At 35.1% G+C, this 18,461-nt stretch overlaps 2 protein-coding genes and 2 long non-coding RNA genes across 9 annotated transcripts in view; 1 reads left to right on the forward strand and 3 right to left on the reverse strand.

Annotated features, from left to right (window-relative positions):
• Positions 1–2,436: 2,436 nt before the first annotated feature.
• LOC135794243 (uncharacterized) lies at positions 2,437–4,898 on the reverse strand. The gene is made up of 3 exons (XR_010548842.1): positions 4,522–4,898; positions 2,948–3,081; positions 2,437–2,803 (listed from the first exon to the last, which is right to left on the reverse strand). It is a non-coding gene; the product is annotated as an uncharacterized lncRNA (long non-coding RNA).
• A 2,054-nt stretch (positions 4,899–6,952) lies between these two features.
• On the forward strand, positions 6,953–11,029 carry LOC135794873 (uncharacterized). The gene is made up of 8 exons (XM_065306343.1): positions 6,953–7,211; positions 7,276–7,428; positions 7,605–7,740; positions 8,017–8,144; positions 8,228–8,353; positions 9,737–9,901; positions 10,399–10,629; positions 10,752–11,029. Exons 1-8 carry the CDS (start codon positions 6,953–6,955, stop codon positions 10,871–10,873), a joined length of 1,320 nt encoding a protein of 439 aa, XP_065162415.1. The 3' UTR covers positions 10,874–11,029.
• On the reverse strand, positions 7,096–7,786 carry LOC135794877 (uncharacterized). The gene is made up of 3 exons (XR_010548974.1): positions 7,649–7,786; positions 7,292–7,447; positions 7,096–7,236 (listed from the first exon to the last, which is right to left on the reverse strand). It is a non-coding gene; the product is annotated as an uncharacterized lncRNA (long non-coding RNA).
• Positions 11,030–13,382: 2,353 nt separating the features above from the next.
• LOC135794876 (band 7 protein AGAP004871) overlaps positions 13,383–18,461 on the reverse strand; it is a 31,135-nt gene continuing 26,056 nt past the window's right edge. For 5 of the 6 annotated variants that reach the window (XM_065306348.1, XM_065306347.1, XM_065306346.1 and 2 more), the window contains one exon: positions 15,302–17,949. In XM_065306348.1, coding sequence (XP_065162420.1) covers positions 17,845–17,949 — 105 coding nt within the window. In that variant the 3' untranslated portion in view covers positions 15,302–17,844. Of the gene's footprint in view, positions 13,747–15,301; positions 17,950–18,461 lie in introns of those variants that run through there. The other variant, XM_065306350.1, reaches the window with a different exon arrangement.

Consider the following 18,461-nt stretch of genomic DNA (forward strand, 5'->3'; position numbering starts at 1 on the left):
GACGGCAAGAATAAAACTATTTGCCAAATGTCGCCGTTGATGTCAGCAGCATGCAGTATACCGTTTGCCTCAGGTAACATTGCGCGGCAACACACAAACCCAAACACTGATAACACGCACTACAAAAAACGAAAACAAGTCTTGAATTTATGTGTATACAAACCAAATTCAATAAAATCAAACGTAAACATTAACTAAATAACTCAAAACTTGTCGCAATTATCTTCTTTCACTACTTCTGCAATATGTTTTGTTATCTTAAAAGTCATTTATTAATTTTATTACAGTGGAATCCCGGTAATCCAACAATCACTTTACAGGGCAGTGTCGGATGAGCGAATTTGTCGGATTATAGAGGACTGCCTAAGACCCCGGAATTTTTTTACAAAAGAGTACCTTGTAATCCGACCATGTCGGATTATCGGGATTCCACTGCAATTTACAATCTACAATTTTTATATTAATTAGAGTCACGTAAATCATTCGCTTTAAATCTAGAATGTTAAAAGTTAAGTGAAAAGACTTAAACGTTTACATGTGGCATAGTTTTCAAATCCATATTATACAAGATTAAAATAAATATCACCGCATTTGGTGCTTTGTCCGTAAATAAAAGTGAGTGAGATGAGAAATTATCACATTCCACACGTCGCATTGACGTCACTTGTTTTTAAAAAACAATAGTTTTGCTTTAAAAATTACCTGTAAAATTTATTTATTAAAAACCAAAGTCCTATAAAGATATCACCAGACTACTACTCCTATACTACTAGTGTATTATTGCTATATTACTGCTATTGCTATACTACTACTTCTATATCCTATACAATATTACTATACTACTTCTATAAGACATACTACCTATCTACTAGCTATGATTTCTTATGCTGACAGAGTACCAAATTTTACATCAAATATTTAAGTGATATCTGCTTAAGTGATATGCTGATGATAAAAATGATTTGCTGATGATGACTTTTATAATAAGATTCTTCATATCCTAAGGAATATTTGCTTAAGTTTACGATGCCAATATAAACAGCAAAATGTGATTTTATTCCAAGAAATAAAGATTCGATATCTGCAAATAAACAAACTTATCTCTTGTGCAAAATCGCGTGATCGCACACGGGCACGGTGTGCACTCACTACACCGACAAGCAATATTTAACGCGAAAACGTGCATCGAAGTGCCATCTAACCAACTATCTAGTAACGGCAGGTTTAAATTCAAAACACATTTTATCAAATCGCAATATTGCTTGCATTTATACTCTATGATATAATATAATAATATGTGTGAATATAGGAGAAAAACAAACATTCTGTGCGGAGTATCGAAATGGTGAGATAAAAGATACTTACTCAAGCCCAACGGGACCTCCTAAGGATGAGAAACAACATGGCAGTACTATGTATCCGATTGATCTAGCAACCGACAACGTCACACAATAACCGAAAATAAAACCGCAGCATTCTTGTAATTTGAAATATAAACATCAAAAGCGAGCAAAAAAATAACATAGTTAAATTAGAAATCAAAAAAGTAAAATTTTAATTCATAAGAAAAAATGGGCAAGGGGAATGTAAGTTTACATTTAGTAAAATTAGGGAAAAGCTATGAGTCCTAGATTAAAATTTTACTATGATAAAATGTTTCACTGAAATTTCCGCAAAAAGAAGTTTAAGATATTCATTCTCTAATTGCAGGAAAACTGTAAAATGCAAAAATAGATACTATGAACTATGAACGTCGTGTTCTGCTGAAGACAAAAGTGGTTCGCACAACTCCAAAATATTATTTACAATCACACAACATGGCCGACTGGCGTCCGACGGCAACCGATCCCAGATACATGCGAAACTGTATTAAACACCCAAAACATTGAATTCCGAAGACACACGCGATAAATATTTAGCGACTAAAACCCGTCAATTAACACTAAATTCCAGCAAATATAACGCGATATAACGAATTTACAACACGAAACATGAATATCCATTTAAGTATTAGTACTCATCGCACGAAGTAAGAGTTGCGTGCCGGCTACACAACAACTGGGCACGCCGACTTTCACTCGCAGGAATATTTTTAGCGAAAACATGCATTATTGCGCCATCTGAGGTTTCTTTTGAGTACCTCAAGAATATACAAAGTGTATCAAAAAGTGTGGCGTGCATATGAGGCAGTGAGTGATTGGCTATGTGTGTCAGTGTATGGTGACGCACTTAAATGGCAGTGCCGTGTGTCACACGCACACGCAACTGCGCATGCACCACCCTATCTAAACGAATAGCGATTTTTACATATAACTTAAAGCTTCAAATGTAGATGTCGCTAAAATGTATTAATTCAAAATAAATGAATTAAATTTTGCAATATTAATGCAAATATTCATCAATTTAGCAATAAATAAACATTATAGACTGCATAAATAGTCAATGAAAGTTTATATTATATAAAATCACATATTTTCTATAAAATTGAATCAAAACTCTTCCAAAACTACAAAAAAGCATAAAAACATTCAAATTTTACTTCTTTAGTAATCTACTCTTGAAAGTAAATACCTATATTATTTTAGTTAATAAAATATACGGTGGCCGGAATCAAGTCACTTCTACCGCAAACAAATACAACCCGACGGAGAATTTAATTCCGCATCTTTCGATGCCACGCTGAACTTGCTGAGCCGCCAAAATCGCGTACAAACCCGTAAAAAGACAAATATTTCTTGAAAAAAGGTGACAAAGCGGTAAATCACCTTTTTATGCAAATTTTCGTGGGTTGCAGATCGAATTCCTGCAACAGACGGGGAATTTAATTCTACATCTCTAGATGCCCCGCTAAAGTTTGTGCGCCGCCCCGTTCGTGCGAAATGATTAAAAAGATGATGTATGCAGCACGAACACGAGTGTATAAAAGAAGCAAGTAATGATACCTTACCAGTATTTTATGCGTTGCAACACTTCGACAAGGGCATTATATATTTTATTTTAAATCGGAAGTCGACCGACGAAGCGAATCAAATTCGCATTCAATTTTAGCTCATGACTGCGATCGGAACTCGAAAGCGATTGCTAAAACAAAGAAGAGAACGAGAGTTAAAACCAGCCCCCTTCAACTCCGTGTTACAGAAAACGACTCAATGTTGTCGCTATTTGCAGAGAGTGTATATTTACAGAGAAGTATAGTTGCAACGGTGGCAATATAGTTGCGTAGTTTAGCCATATGTACTAAAATTATGCGACACACACGCTAACCCTTGCGAGCCTTTCTCCCATTTAAGTGACAGGGGGCTGGTATGAATCTGCCGCTAACGCAGGCAGATTTAAAGTCAAGTAGCCGGGAGTCAGGCAGATATTAAAAACAAAGCAGGCAGTCTTAGAGTGTTGCTGGAAGTTAATAGGATTGAAAGGTGAAGAACGTAGTCGGAAACAAACGAGATTGGTTGTATTAAGTTGAATAGATCGGAGTAAAAGAAATAGAATAGAATACTTGGGTTGTGGTGATAATATTGTGCAACATTTTTAACTTATAAATGGATTTTAACTGAGAGAGTTTTAGTCTATTTGCACTGAGTTTATTGATGAATCGACAATTGTTTCGCCGGTGAGGGCATCGTCAGTGACCCTAACTTCGGAGTTCAGATACTATGTATAAAATGTTTTCGGCTGGCAAAAACAATTAAAAAATATTTGCAACCTACAAAATTTCTTTGATAATCCTGACGATGCCCTCACCGGCGAAACAATTGTTGATTCATCAATAAACTAGTGCAAATAAACTAAAACCCTCTCAGTTAAAATCCATTTATAAAATAGAATGGAGTTAAAATATTAAGCCAGCCTCCGGAGTCTTCTGGTTCTGGTTGTTGTTTTCGAGATAAATTGGGAAACCATGACGGCATATTCGAATGAGGCTATTTTTACGTACTTCACGAGAAAAGCATAGCCCATAAAATTGAGCGCATATCGTTGCAGGCAATCGACAGAATGAGCCGGTGTGCCTTTCAATGTGGTAGGTGAATTTTCGCAATCTGCCTGGGTTGTAGTGGGTGAGACCAGGTACAACGCCAGCATTGCCCTAAGTTTTAGAAATTCGTGCTCCTAACATTGGTGTTATCTGCATTGTGTGCTCTTCTGAGTTAACTAGTCAACTGAAGAAATGTATTAGGAATGTGAATATTAGTAAATATTTGTTAGCCATCTGGGTCAATAAATAGTTCCCCTTCAAGAGAACTTATTTAGCTGTAACTTAATTGAGACAGGTTGTATAAACGTCGCAAAGAATCCCCCACAGCCAATTTGATGTTTGTTCCTCTTCCTGGCAGACCGCAAAAGTGCGATTTCAACAAAAACTGAAATAGAGCACGGAAGGGAACATTAGCTCAGCTTCTTAGATTAGTTTGCAATTTGCCACTCCTCGATGGCATATTAATTATAAATTAAATGGGTAGGTCATTTATGTACAGTGTCACAAACTTCCTATAAGATTACTTAGTGTTGATATATACTTGCCTGATATTTGTTCAACACCGGCCTTGCTATCTTCATTGCTGACTCTCCGACAAGGATTTTGTAATTTTTAAATAACAATCAGTGATCTGAATACTTAACGGAATGGAGGACTCAACTGTATACCATTAAGGTTATGAAGATATGTGTTAACAGTCTATCAATGTCAGATTCGTCAGTGTCAGCTTAGGAAGTTCTGCAAGTCCACGTCAGTCTTCGCAGTTTCTGAGAGATATAAGACATCTGGCGGTGTGTTTATTGCACTAATGAATAGAATCTTCAAATCGTTTGCATCACAATTAGCGATATCGAAATTTCCACAAGATTAATGCAAACATCGAGGATCACTGAAGCTCTCCGCCGCATCCTCAGTTAATCTAAAACATTTATAACGCATTGTAAATTCAGTTGCGCCGTAGCCAAACATTTATAATTTTTCTATTACCTTAATGCATTGGGGATCTTTTCCAAAAATTTAATGCGCTCGGCATCCCCCAGTCTGTAGAATTGTAGAGCAAGTACCTACTTTTGTACCTACTAAGGTTCAGGTTTAGGTTATGGGCCCTAATCCATCCACACATTATATACACACGTTATACTGATTTCTTCATGGCGGAACGTACCTGCACAAAACAGAAGACGGTTGTATAACTTGTACTTCAATGCGGAAGTAGGAAATAAAATACCGCATTAAAATTTCCCTATTCTTTGGAACAAATTGCGTCAGTATTTGTTGAAACTTGGCAAGCTGAGCTAAACAGTTCTTTAATTCAAAAGAAAAGTCGAAAACACCATGCCGTGAATAAGATAATTTCTGACTTTGAATGTGAATGTGAGCGATAATCGTGATAATCTTTGGCAAACAATCAACAATGCTCCAACGCAGTTTACACAAGCAAGGTTTGAAAAGTAAAACATATCTAGACACCTAATGTGCAATACTGCCATCATAAACGCTAAAACAGCTTTAAAGACAAAACGACATATTGTTGTTGATATATTGTTACTTGCCAACACAAGAAGTTTGTTCATGTTCTGAATAAGTGTGATTTATTTTCGTTTTCTTCTCTTTGTCTTCTTCTCGCAGAAAGTGAAAATTAATCCAATTGTGACTTAAGAAACTGAAGAGTGACAGATTTCTTGCGCAACGTGCAAATACCTGTGTGTACGATATCCTACGCGTTTCCACAATTTTGTTCTGATTCGACTCGATGACTGTGGCTCTAGATAATCAAAATATGTCGAAGTATTTAGTCACGCTTCTACCGAACGTCGATAAGACTAACATTTTACACGTATGGCAATGTAAAAGAATCAACGACATAGGACGAGGTTTATTTAATTTCAAGCTATTTAAACACCGCACTTTCACTTGACGTGTTCTTGTCGTGAATTAAATGAATTATGTTTCTATAAATGCGATATAAATGATCTTTTATGACACCTGCGGTTAAAAAATAGAACTATGGAAAGCTAAAATAGCAAGTCCGTAAAATTATACTATTCGTATATGACTATTACAATACAAATGATTAGTATAATACAAAGTTAGGAAAATGGTGAAAAACCCAACTTGTATGATATTAATGTTCAAGAAGATCATTATTCATGAAGCTTTAAAACTGTTTGGGAGTTCAAAGCGTTCCGTTGCAAATAATTGTAGACATAAGTAATATGAACCTGGTTGTCCAGGGTCTTTTAGAGTATAAGTTCTTTCAATACTCTATTTTATGTCTACCTATTCACATTTCCAATTTCAATTACTTTATTTTATTGTCAATCCGTAAACTAGTCCGCACACAGGTATGCATCCCGATGCAAACTTATCTGAAGTGCACATAAATTGATCGGATTTTCATGAATTAATACTCATATATTCTGTGTCGCCCGCAAGGATATTTCAAATTGTGGTTTACTTTTCTCTAAGTTACATTTGTTGCAAGTCTTTTGGAGTTTACCTAGCGTCTTCAGCAACATTTTCCAATGATTGCATGACTCGAAAAAAAATATTATTGTTTCACAATTCTTTCCCTTTCAACCTTTCTTGATGTAGTTTTTTTAATCAACAATTGAATACAACGAAGCACGCGAAGCGTTAAAACTCGGCTAGTGTAGCGTACTAAGTATATAGCACGGAGAGTAAAAGTTTGAACAATTACAAGCTTCGTAGCACCAGCCGTAAAAAGGTTTGGTGGTAAAAGTTATATATAGCGAGGATGACACGAATGGGATCTCACTTTAATGTCACCATGATCAAGTTCTGTATAAGTTTTATAGCAATGGCAAAAAAATAGTGTTGTGCTGTCGGTAAGAAATTTTGTCGCCGGGCAAGAAGATTGCAAGTGCATCAGCGTACCAAAGTTTTCATACACTTTTTGTGAACAGTCAGCGCGGCAAAAGTTGTGCGTCAGAGTTGGCGAACTAATTTATAATCATGTTAAAAGTGCAACACATTCACACTTTGTTGAGGTGTACAATCCTGCTGATGTTGACAAATTTCCCACGTGAGATTTATGGCAGTCAGGCCACGCGTCTTCGCAATTTGCAAGGCACTCCATTTCTACCTCTTTGGAATTCCGGGCATTACAATAATATTAACAGAATCGTACCAACATCCACGGGGTCTCCAAGACGAGTACGTGCACCGATATTACAACAAGATAATTATTCATTTAACAATCGACAAAGTCGGTGTAAGTCCGGATTATTTCAGTGGTACTAAAAATAAATGAAAATAAATGTTTTATCTGTTTCAAGTCCTATCGTTATTTACATTCGTCCAGTTTAGCAACCAGGAGTGCATGGGCGCGACAGGCGATAATGGTACTTGTTTGACTGCGCAGCAATGTCAACAAAGAGGTGGATCATCCAGTGGACCTTGTGCTGGTGGCTACGGAATGTGCTGCGTGTGTGAGTGCTTTCTAGCAATCTGGAATTAATGATAATGTTATAACTATAATATCTAATAATTATAATTATAATTATATTATTAGAAGATATTTAGGCTCATAGTCAAATAGTTTTGTATATATAATCATAACTCTTAAGCCCTCTTATCGAAATTGCGGGTCGATGTGTTATTCTAGTTCTCGCCACATGTGGAATGACGGTTCGTGAGAATGGTACTTACTTCGTGCACAGTGGTTATCCAACTATCTACGATGGAACCGGCTCTTGTCAGATCACGCTGATGAAGATGAACCTCAACGTCTGTCAGTACAGGTGAACGTGTAAAGTTAAACTTTGTAGGATGCGAAGGGAAGCTTCAATTCCCCCAAGAAGATGCTGGCAATAATGCATCCTCCAAAGTCAAGCGAGTCGATAAAATAAATTAAGAAAGTTTTAGTTTAGTTTACCTTACTAGACCTTAATGTAGTGCATTATTTATTACAAAAAGCAAAGAAAGAAAATAGAAAACTTATAATGTACTTCCTTAATATAACGGTAGTAATTGATTTTGGCTAGAATTCTAATTCGAAGAGCATCTTAATTTTACAGACTGGATTTCGATCAGTTTCAAATAATGGGCCCGGAAATACAAAATAATATTTGCAACAACGACCAATTTATCGTCTCCGGAAGTAGCCCCGTGCCGCCCATTTGCGGATTGAACTCCGGCAACCACAGTAAGATTTTTATCGAATGAGTAAAAATTTAAATTTGAAATGCGATGCATAAATACATACTTACATTTTGCATGACTTTGCAGTGTATATCGATGCTGGATCAGGTGCCTCAAATCCAATTACGCTGTCAGTTATAACGAGCGGCCCGTCATATCGACGCAGCTGGAAAATACGTGTCACACAGATTCCATGCAACTCGCCAGTTAAAGGTATTTTCATAAAAAATTATATTATTTATTGTAAGAACAATAACAAATAGCAGATCATAACAAAAAGATGACTGTATTAAACACTAACCATAAACTGAAGTATAGATGAACATTTGATACCTTAATACTTGTACCAAAGCATTCAATCAGGTAGCAGTCCAGAATTCGTTGTCTTTGTATATAAAATACCCCATATTTATTTCCAGTTGAATAAGTACAGTTACATCTTATGTCTTAAACAAAATTTTAACTAAATCCTATCTTCTGAGCTTGATTGCAAATGTACTTTCTATGCGGGTTAATTAAATTAATGGCAAACGTTTGAGTTAATTAACACTCAATTATAAATTCCGTTTCTTTTGCTTTAATTTACTTATTAAATTTCAGATTTGATTCTCTATGATAAAAATTCAGAATCCAAGCAAAACATCAAACATTTCAGAAATAAATGCATTGCGTTATGTATTAAATTTATTATTATAAATGTTTATCTCCGTTTTATATAAACTTTAAAAGCCTAATTGATAATCAATATCATTGTATACACATATATAACGCCTCAAGTTGGCATGTTTGCATTAGTGGTGCTACGGTTACCGCTGCGGTTTTTCGCTTCTGGGGAAGTTTCGTCCTCGTTGTTGTATCACAGCTGTGCGAAACCCTCGCTCTACAAACACTTTACGCGTTCATGGGATGCATCTATTTAAAATCACTGATCTAGAATCTTGCGTTTATATATCCTTCGCTTCATCACTTTTGTTTACGTCTGCGAGGCATTTACGTAAGGTGTTTTTTATATTAACACCTTCATCAATATCAATCTCAAAGAATATTACCTTCCTATCTAAGACAAAGCATTATTCTTTGCTTTTTTTAAATTTGAAACGCAAAATTGACTGGGTTAACGTAGCATATAAATGATTTAATTCTGATGTTCTCATAGCGCTTCCTAAACACCGACTTTAACAATTTTAAAGGATTGATGTTGTGCCCATTTTAATAAAAGTTTTAAGCGTCCTCAAGCATCCATTCAGCCCTAACCAGTGCTCATTCGTCTTCGATTTTCTTTTAGCCGGTTTCACCGCGCGTTGCAAGAAACTGGTGCAGAACGAGAAAGAGAGAAATTCATTACAACGTGTATATAAATGTGTTTGAAATACGCTTTGGGACTTAAACGAAAATAATTTCCCTAGCCTATTTTCTGTCCAGTGATTCAAGGCTTTAATTAAAAAATCTTCCATTAAGAATATTTATCCCTGTCCGACGGAATATTTAGTATAATAATACGATGCCAATGAAGATATAAAATTTTAATTTCTATATTTTATTTCTTTGAAATCTATTTATGTGTATATACGAGTATATAAGTTTTCTACTTTCCAGCCGAAGACGGGTGCCTGCAGTATTTCACAGGAGTTGCAGGCCAGATAATGTCCTTTAATTACGAACCGACAAGCGGGTTGCACTTGTCCAATCAGGACTACAGTATCTGCGTTCGCACCGAGAAGAATTTCTGCGGCGTACAGTACACGCAATGCCCAGACACAGGTCGGTACAAAGTAATTTAATTTTACTTTATTTTGATGATGCACTCAGTCACCCCGTGTTGCTACGATATTGTGCGCTCGCTATTAATTCTGTGCGCATGATGCATCCAATTATTTTAAACAAGATGCACTGCTAATGAAATTAGTCTGCGTGTGATGTACACATCGTGTTTGCAGGGCGTCGTTGTATTGTCGCATTGCGCATGGTGTGACATTGCACTTTCGCAACAGTTTCTCTACAGAAGCGATATGCAACGACACGAATACAGTTTGAAAGAAAAAGAAAAAATATAGATATAATCCTAGTGATTTAATACTAATATTTTTTCTACTGCCACCTTTAAAGCACGGGCCTAAAGTACTTTAGTCACGGGCGTTAGTCACGGAGTCTATCCATGACAATACCGATAACTCACACACACCACTAGATGTTTTAGATGTTTTGCTGGTACGCCATTCTATCCAACTTGAAACTACTGTTTCTTAATTACGTTTCAGTTAATAATCGTTCGGTATCGTTCACATTGAGCGGAAACACTGCAAATAACAACGCCGTGCCTGCAATGGTAGGCAGTACGGGAACTGGTAACTTCTGTCAGAACGATTACCTTATTATTCCAATGGTAATGAATGTGGGCCGGCCAGTAACCGGGGCGTCTGCCACCGTCGATCGGGTATGCGGTGGGACGCTAGCTGCAGACGTCACGCTCCAGTCAACGCCTGTCCGAAGTAAGTACCCATAATTCCAGACTGCAACCATTATAGAAAACTATTACTATTCATCGCACCGGTTCGATCTAGCGCGCGCGCGCCAATTTAATAATTTGCGGTCTTTGATTATTTACCCAAAGGTAATGTGAAGCCGTTCCGATTGTACTTCCACACGGACGCACGTGAAACCCCACAGGATCAGGGCAATCGTGGGTTCTGCCTCAACTACGTCCAACAACCATGTACAAACACTTTGGCATAAAGTCATTTGCTAAATATGAAAGCTAGTTTAGACGTTGTTAATCAGTTTTATTTTGTGGATTTATTTAAGAGAAATGGTGTTTTAATTGTTTTTGACGTTGTAATTTTGTATATTGTTATACTTTGTACTTCAATAAAAAGAATAATTTTAGACGAAGCTCGATCGAGGAGGAATATATTTTGAAACATAAATTCCCAACTTGTTAAACTTTATGAAGAATCTATTTAGATCTCCGATTACATTCAATTTGCTTTAAGCAAATAAATACGTATACTGTGAGTGTGCGTCGGAAAGCATTTGTTCAGATTATGGCACATGTTCAGTAAATCTTAAATTGAAACCTTTATATATTCCAAACAAATACACAATTCTTCTTTCGAAACAATTATTTGAGATGGCATAAATTTGATTAACCATTCTACTACATTTCATATTGGGAAGCACGTGTTTTCTTGCTGAAATAATTAATAAATTGGACCGAAACAACAAAGCGACACACACGCACACTCAATTTATACTTTACCTAAAATTTCGATGTATGAAAAGTTCTGCATAGTAAAGTTGTAAACAAGTTTAGCAAGCAATTGAATTGTTGTACTTATACGCATTTCATTTAGCCACATTTTCAAAACATTGATTTGGTTCTGTTTATGTACACATAGATTATAAAACATTTTGATTCTAAACCTCCATATTTGTAATTTAGACTCTTCTGAATTCAAAATAATTCCAAATTCATGTTATTCTATCCACAGTTGACCATAATTTCTTGCATTAATAATAAATTTATGAAGTTTGAGTTCTAGTAATGCGATACAATATGATAGAAGTATGTAATATTTAATAAACTCTGTAGACCTTGAGTCCGTCACAATCGAATCAATACTTTACGAAGTTATTCCATCAGGTGCAATTACATGCCATACATTATTAATAAATATATAGCCACGATTTGTCTTTGACTACATCTTCATAGGAAATGTAACTAGCACTAGATTTTAAATTAAATAGTATTAATTGAAAATTATGATTTTGTAAGTATTGCATTTAAATTAAATTCATTTAAATAAAACCTATTGCATTAAAAGTTATATGTACGAAAATATTCCTCGGCAAGTTATAAATAAATTTTAATTTTCTTAGATTCAATTCAATTTTCTGTATTATTTGCGTCTAGGAGTAGGAATTTTCACATACGGGTTGAATGCCGCAGTAATTGCAACCCTTAGAATGCATTTTACGTTTTCGAGTGCATATTGTAGAATGGTGTTGCAATAAATCGCTTCATAAATTTTGAAAGCAACAGCGATAAAATCGACCGGAAGGTTATCGCCAAAGAGTGTAAACTGCTGAAATATGCATCGACGTAAACGAGATTTATTCTCGTAGCTTCCGCTGGTGGATGGTAGCTAATAAATTATCGCTTCGCTGACCACAACGACAGGTGGATGCAATTAGTTTATCAAATCAATATAATATTTGAACAAATATAAATGCACAAGCTTACAACGTTTATTCAAATATTCAGTTTTGACAAACATCAACAAAGTTTTGGTAACGCATGCGCCAACGAATTAAAACATGATTTTCTTATAGGTATTTCAACTATTCTTAGTGTGAATTTGCTTTGTTAACTTATTTTACACATAATCATTCATAGGTTGTAACGAGCATAGGCAATAAGCTGTACATACGAGTTCAGATCAAATAAGAGTTGAAAAACCGAGGTGCTAAGATTATTAGTGATTAATATAATAATAAATAATGTGATGTTTTCGAAATATGATTGCATATTTTGTATTCATGTGTTTGGTGAAGTTTATACCTAAAACTGATTAAACCAAACTACTCTGTGTAATTTTCCAGTTAATTCCCAGAAGTCAATACATTTCAATATTAAATTACTAGTCTACTTATATATCTTTGTCACACGATCAAAGTGTTCGAAATCGTAAATGTTGTCATTAAGTGCTTTGCAACGCTGCCAACGTCGCAAATATCACATTTTTATGATGAGTTCTTTTAGGTTTTGACCAATTTGATAAAAGTGACCCAGTTCCAAACGTAGTGCTAAAACTGCATACATAATTGCAAAACTCCACTCAAATGTCGACAATTTAAATATTTCATTTTTGTATTATTCCCCGAATGAATATTTACTGACCCCGCTTAGTTTATAGTAATAACATTGCATGTTTCATTTACAAATTTTAATATGTATCTAAATTGGTGTTTAATCTGTTTCCCAATCATTTTTCCATATGGCGGTCGTATGGAATTCCATTTCGTTGCGAGATTTAAAAATCTCCAATACTTTGCGAAAAATATCCGCAGAAGATTTTTGTAAAAATTCGGCTTATTTGCATAAGAGTCAGAATTGGAGTAAAACTGATATCACAATATGCAATCACAAAATTAGGACACCTTCAACCAGCTCGACGTAATCGACTTATTAAATAGATACCGCTCTAGCTTGTATGCTCAAATTACCAGGCGTTATCAGAAAATATCGAGGTTTAATCTATTTATATTCAATAAACATTTCTCAAGTGTACTAGGTGTATATATATATAAATATACCACAACACAAAATATGATGCCATTTAAAGTTACAGTAAATTCGTAAATCGAAAATAATGTATAGTGTATTATTATCATTAAATCTTTGGACAATTGTTTGATTGGTTGAGTACCAAGTACCAAAATGTCGCTAGTTGTAGATTACAGAGTGCGACGTGCAAAATCTAAACTTTTCCAGCGCTTCTGTACGTGCCCTGTTACTGTCCCCTCGACTGCATGAAGTATGTCATCATGTCGATCGGCAAAGGAAACACGATTGTCGAATTCTTCTCCGCCGAAATCGTATTTAGAGTCTGGAAAATTCACATTCGACACACATGTCAACAAATGAGCAAAAAAAATTCAAACCCAAACCACGCAATCAAACGTCGCGTAAAAAATAAAGAGGCGGTAAATATACTCTAAATTAATTAAAACAAGCATAACTTGCGTAAAAATGTTAGTAATAAGAATTTATCAGCACAGATGTAGTAAATTTAGAAATGTGAGAATTGATGTGTGATTTAAATTAAATTAACTCTGTTATCCTTCCTCCTTCCACCCAATTTAAGCAATGTCTTCAAGCAATACTATTCTCCTGGATTCTCAACAATAATTTTTCAACCGGTCGATACAGATACAGATAGATATAAAAATGATACAGAATTTTTTCAACGAAATTGTTTCAAAAGAATAATATAACGCTATGAAAAATATTCAACGTCACTCTTTGCACGTCTGTTGAAGACCTTAATGGCTAGGCATATAAGAATATAGACGAAAAATAAACACTTTCAACCATCAAGTCCTGGTCCCATGAGAGATGCAAAAAGTGGCATAAAGTAATTTTTATTTTCGAATTTGCATTTTTATGTTTACATTATAAGTCGCAGGAGAGCGAAAAAGAATGGTAGGGCGGATAAAAAGTTGATTTACATCTTTTTTTACAACAAATTTTTATGAGCATCATAAACCGAAAATATCATTCTTTCACTACGTTTAGATGTACATATTTAATTCGCGTGTTTAAATCACACTTCAATTTTCAATTATTCAAAAATAAATCCCGATTTGTTTTATCTTACAAAACTTGTAAGTAATTTATATTCCATTTTATATATTAATCTAGCTTGTTTTAATTATTCGCATTTAATCGACCGCATAGTTTGCAAGCACACACTGCACAGGCAAACAAGAAACATTTCGAGCTGAATGACAAAATGACAAATGATGTATGGTAATACATCGCCATATTACGAAGTTTAAGCACAAACCTGAAGCACATATTGCGTATGATAAAAAAGTGGGTGGCAATTCTCGATGTACAAAAGCATTAAATTAATACATAATGACACAATGATTACTTCGGTAAAAAGACATTAACCTACAACTCTATTATTTATTTAAAACATCGGCCAAAAATAGTTTAGTTGGTGTATAGTGCGAGAAAACTATTATATTCACACGAATCAAAACACACTAAATGTATGTAAAATCGTATCAAACTTAAATTATGACTACAGCCACCCAGTACGCACTGCTGCATACATTTTTGCACTTGTTAGATGCTACAATGCGCAATTGTAATGAGCGGTGCATGTTCAATGTACACTTTTTGTAGCTTGATTTATATATACAGTGCCAACTTTTTCCAAGATGAGGGTGCCAGCCGATCCAGTTTGGCAAACGACACGTCACGCTCAGATCATGGGGCCAGGTAGATTTGCTTTAATGAAGTACGTTTGTAAAATAAACAGCGTCAACGACGCTGTGTTAAATACAAATATGTGCAAAAAAGCAACATACAAAAACAGCATTTTTGTGCAGTACAGATTTTCTTTGGGAAGGTTTGTGGTTGAAATCTTCAGATAGCAGTAGATATATTTATTTGAAGATTAAAAGTCCAAGTTACACATATGTCTTTGCATCTTGATAAATATTCATATACTTATTTATGTATATAAGTAATAAGTGTAATAATCTTGTGTGCAAAAATTGCAAATTGCAACAAATCTTAAAACTACACACGCTTGTTGTGAATGATTTGCGTGAGATCATAAAATCTTAATATTATATTGTAATGATACTATATACCTAACAAAATTTATATAAAAAAAGAGGATGGTAAATGAGTAGACATATGTACTGAGTATTGTGTGTGAGGTCTGTGTGCGTGTGTGTATGTGTGCGCGAGGGTGTGTGAGAATTGTGTGATCTACCAAACATCAACCAAACACCGCAATACTATAAAATCGTTTTGTTTCCTATAAGATGTTTCCGCTTGGTCAGACTTATACCCCTAACATAATCATCTAGTAATCAGCATAGGCCTTATGCAAATAATCTAACCTAAGATAGGTATAGCGTTTTATCGAAGCTTGAAATACGGTAAACATAATTTCATACTTGCAAATATGCTTTCATTACACGTCAATTACGTCACGTTTGTATTCTCGTTAATTCACGTGTGCAAAAAACAACACCTCATTAATTACTTTCGGCGTGCCGGTCGAGGTTCGTGCACGCCACACGTTGGTGGTGAACAAATCGTTCACAGACGCACAATGGAAAAGTCGGTGTTTCGCTCACCTCGGTGCCACATCGTCGCCGAAAGGCCCCGAAAACTTGCTGCTGTCGGCAAAACGCAAACAGTGCGACGATGTGGTACACAGAAACGCCGAGTTTTCCTATAACGCACGACAGCGATTAACCAACCCACAGTAAGCGCGGTTTACATTTCGAGGGTTTCGAGTTGATTAATTTCTGGGCGGCATTAGGCGACGTGCTACCAACTCGACAATGGTATTTCTGAATTATCGCAATAAGTTTCGGCGTCAATGTTGTAGGATATTTTTCGATATATAGACCCTAGTTGCCTATGCATTCAATTTACCTTAGAATAAGTTTGCGTCCACATCTAAATACTTGATTAAGAATAGGAATATAATTTATTTTTATTATAATTAAGTTAGTGTCTGCCCTCTTAATGTACCTTCTAGAACCTAGAACACGAATATTTAGTGTTTTTTTATGTTTGTTATTCTACGTCGATAAATTCGAAAGTACACACTCGCACAAAATTTGCGATATGAATAGCATTGATTTCATGATATGCTAAAAGTTATTTGAAAACATCTAGACATGTTTAACATTTGTGAATCCTTTATTCTATGGCGTCCTCTTGCTTTTCATTTTCGGTTTTCGCAACGAATTTCGACAAAACGCTTTGGTTTTGCTCAGTGGTGTTAGATTCCGTTGTTTGAAGCGTTTTCTCGCAATTGTCACAAAGAGAATTTTTGTATCAACTTTCAATGCCTTGTGTTTTTGACATTAACTGAAAATGATTATCTGTAAATGTCAAAATTATCTAATATAATAGTCTATTATCAAGTGGTCTAAACGGGAGGTTTTTGGCACTAGATTGATTGAGAGCTTTTGTATTTTAAATCTTCGAAATTAGCTCGCACACTACTGGGAAAAGTAAGGTGAGAAATACAGTGCTCCGCGCCGGGCCACGCCCGACTGACGGCGCATGGCATTTCACATATTCTTGTGCTGCAAGAACTTTAGTCACGATCTTGGTCATCTGTGTTTAAAGTACCACTTTTTGTGCCTTAAAACCGTGAAAAAACTGGCACTTTAAAAGTAGAAGTAGAAAAAATATTAAATGTGCAAAAGAATTTTTAATTTTTATTTAAATATTTGACGTGGAAATAAAAGTTATATGGTTAATCGTTGTGTAATAAATGTAATAAAAATGTTTCAAATTCCTTTAGGAGGCGCACAAAGGATAACAACTGCGTGACTGCATTCAGCACAATTTCGTTATAAATATAGTCAATTTTTCCTCACTTTAGGATTATAAATTAAAGCCTACTTAAACAAAAATTTACAATATTTTTCTAACTTCGTGCTTTAATTAGTACGTTTAGTGATTACCACAGAAGTTTTGATGGCTTTTTGTTTCGTTTTAATAGCGTCGTTATCAGCAATTTATAGTGATAATATCATATTTGCAGTCTCCTGTTCAATTAATTTTGCACTCGATTAAATTTCATTATAAACACACCCAAGCGCTAGGGGCAGCTGAAATGGATCTCGACAATGAAACGAATGCGTGTTTGGTTATGTTTGGTGCTTCATATGTTCGCACAAAACGTACGTATAATTATCGCAATACGTAAATATCTTAGAATAGTATCAGTGCTGGTTTGATTGATTACTTTTTAAAGTTCAATGTTAATTGGCACACATTCCAAACTTGCAAGTTTTATATTTAAGTTGTGTTGTTCTTGTAATTATATACCAATAAGTGTCCTGGGGTAAATATTATAAATACATGTGACTAGATATTTGTTTGTTGTGTTAGTATTAATGTGCTTTCCCATTTGTGCCGCACGTTTGATAAGTGATCATGGGAAATTCAACTCCTTTCCCTTAATAAAATACGACAGTATATCAATTGGCAGCGGGAATACAATCGTCGAATTCTTCTCCGACGATATCGTGTTCAGAGTCTAATGAAACAAGAGGCAAGAAGTAAATGTTAGTGATATCCACGCTGAGTTTGTGCGAATTATTTACATTAATTTACAACATGCATTCTCACGCTCAATGAAGAAAACTTTATACAGGATTAATTAAATTGAACCAAGCAAATATTTGTTGTAAAATTTGTATATCATACGAGAATGGTTGAATAAAATTAACTAAGCATTTGTTGGTTCACTTTTGATTACATTTTGTGTTATTTTCCTAACGCAAAATGTTTTGATGATGCGCAGTTTTTTTTTTAATTTCACAAAGATTAAAAATAAATTGTTTGCATTTTCTGTGTATTATACACGGCCGTTAAACCGTTTAGCATTGGAAAACAAAATGAAAACCCTTATAAAGCTTGCCAGCCATGTATGTACTCGCGAGTAGCACAAAGCTAGATTACTAAGCAACAAATTTACATCGCACAAGATTGCGAATTTGCTCACAATCCTAACCAGTGAGAGAAACAGTCGAACATTCAACTCGCACG

Source organism: Atheta coriaria, unplaced genomic scaffold (assembly GCF_025399875.1).
Source record: "Atheta coriaria isolate IRGN ID8LTWV9N9 unplaced genomic scaffold, Caltech_Dcor_3.1 hic_scaffold_6_pilon, whole genome shotgun sequence".
Classification (NCBI taxonomy): domain Eukaryota; kingdom Metazoa; phylum Arthropoda; class Insecta; order Coleoptera; family Staphylinidae; genus Dalotia; species Dalotia coriaria.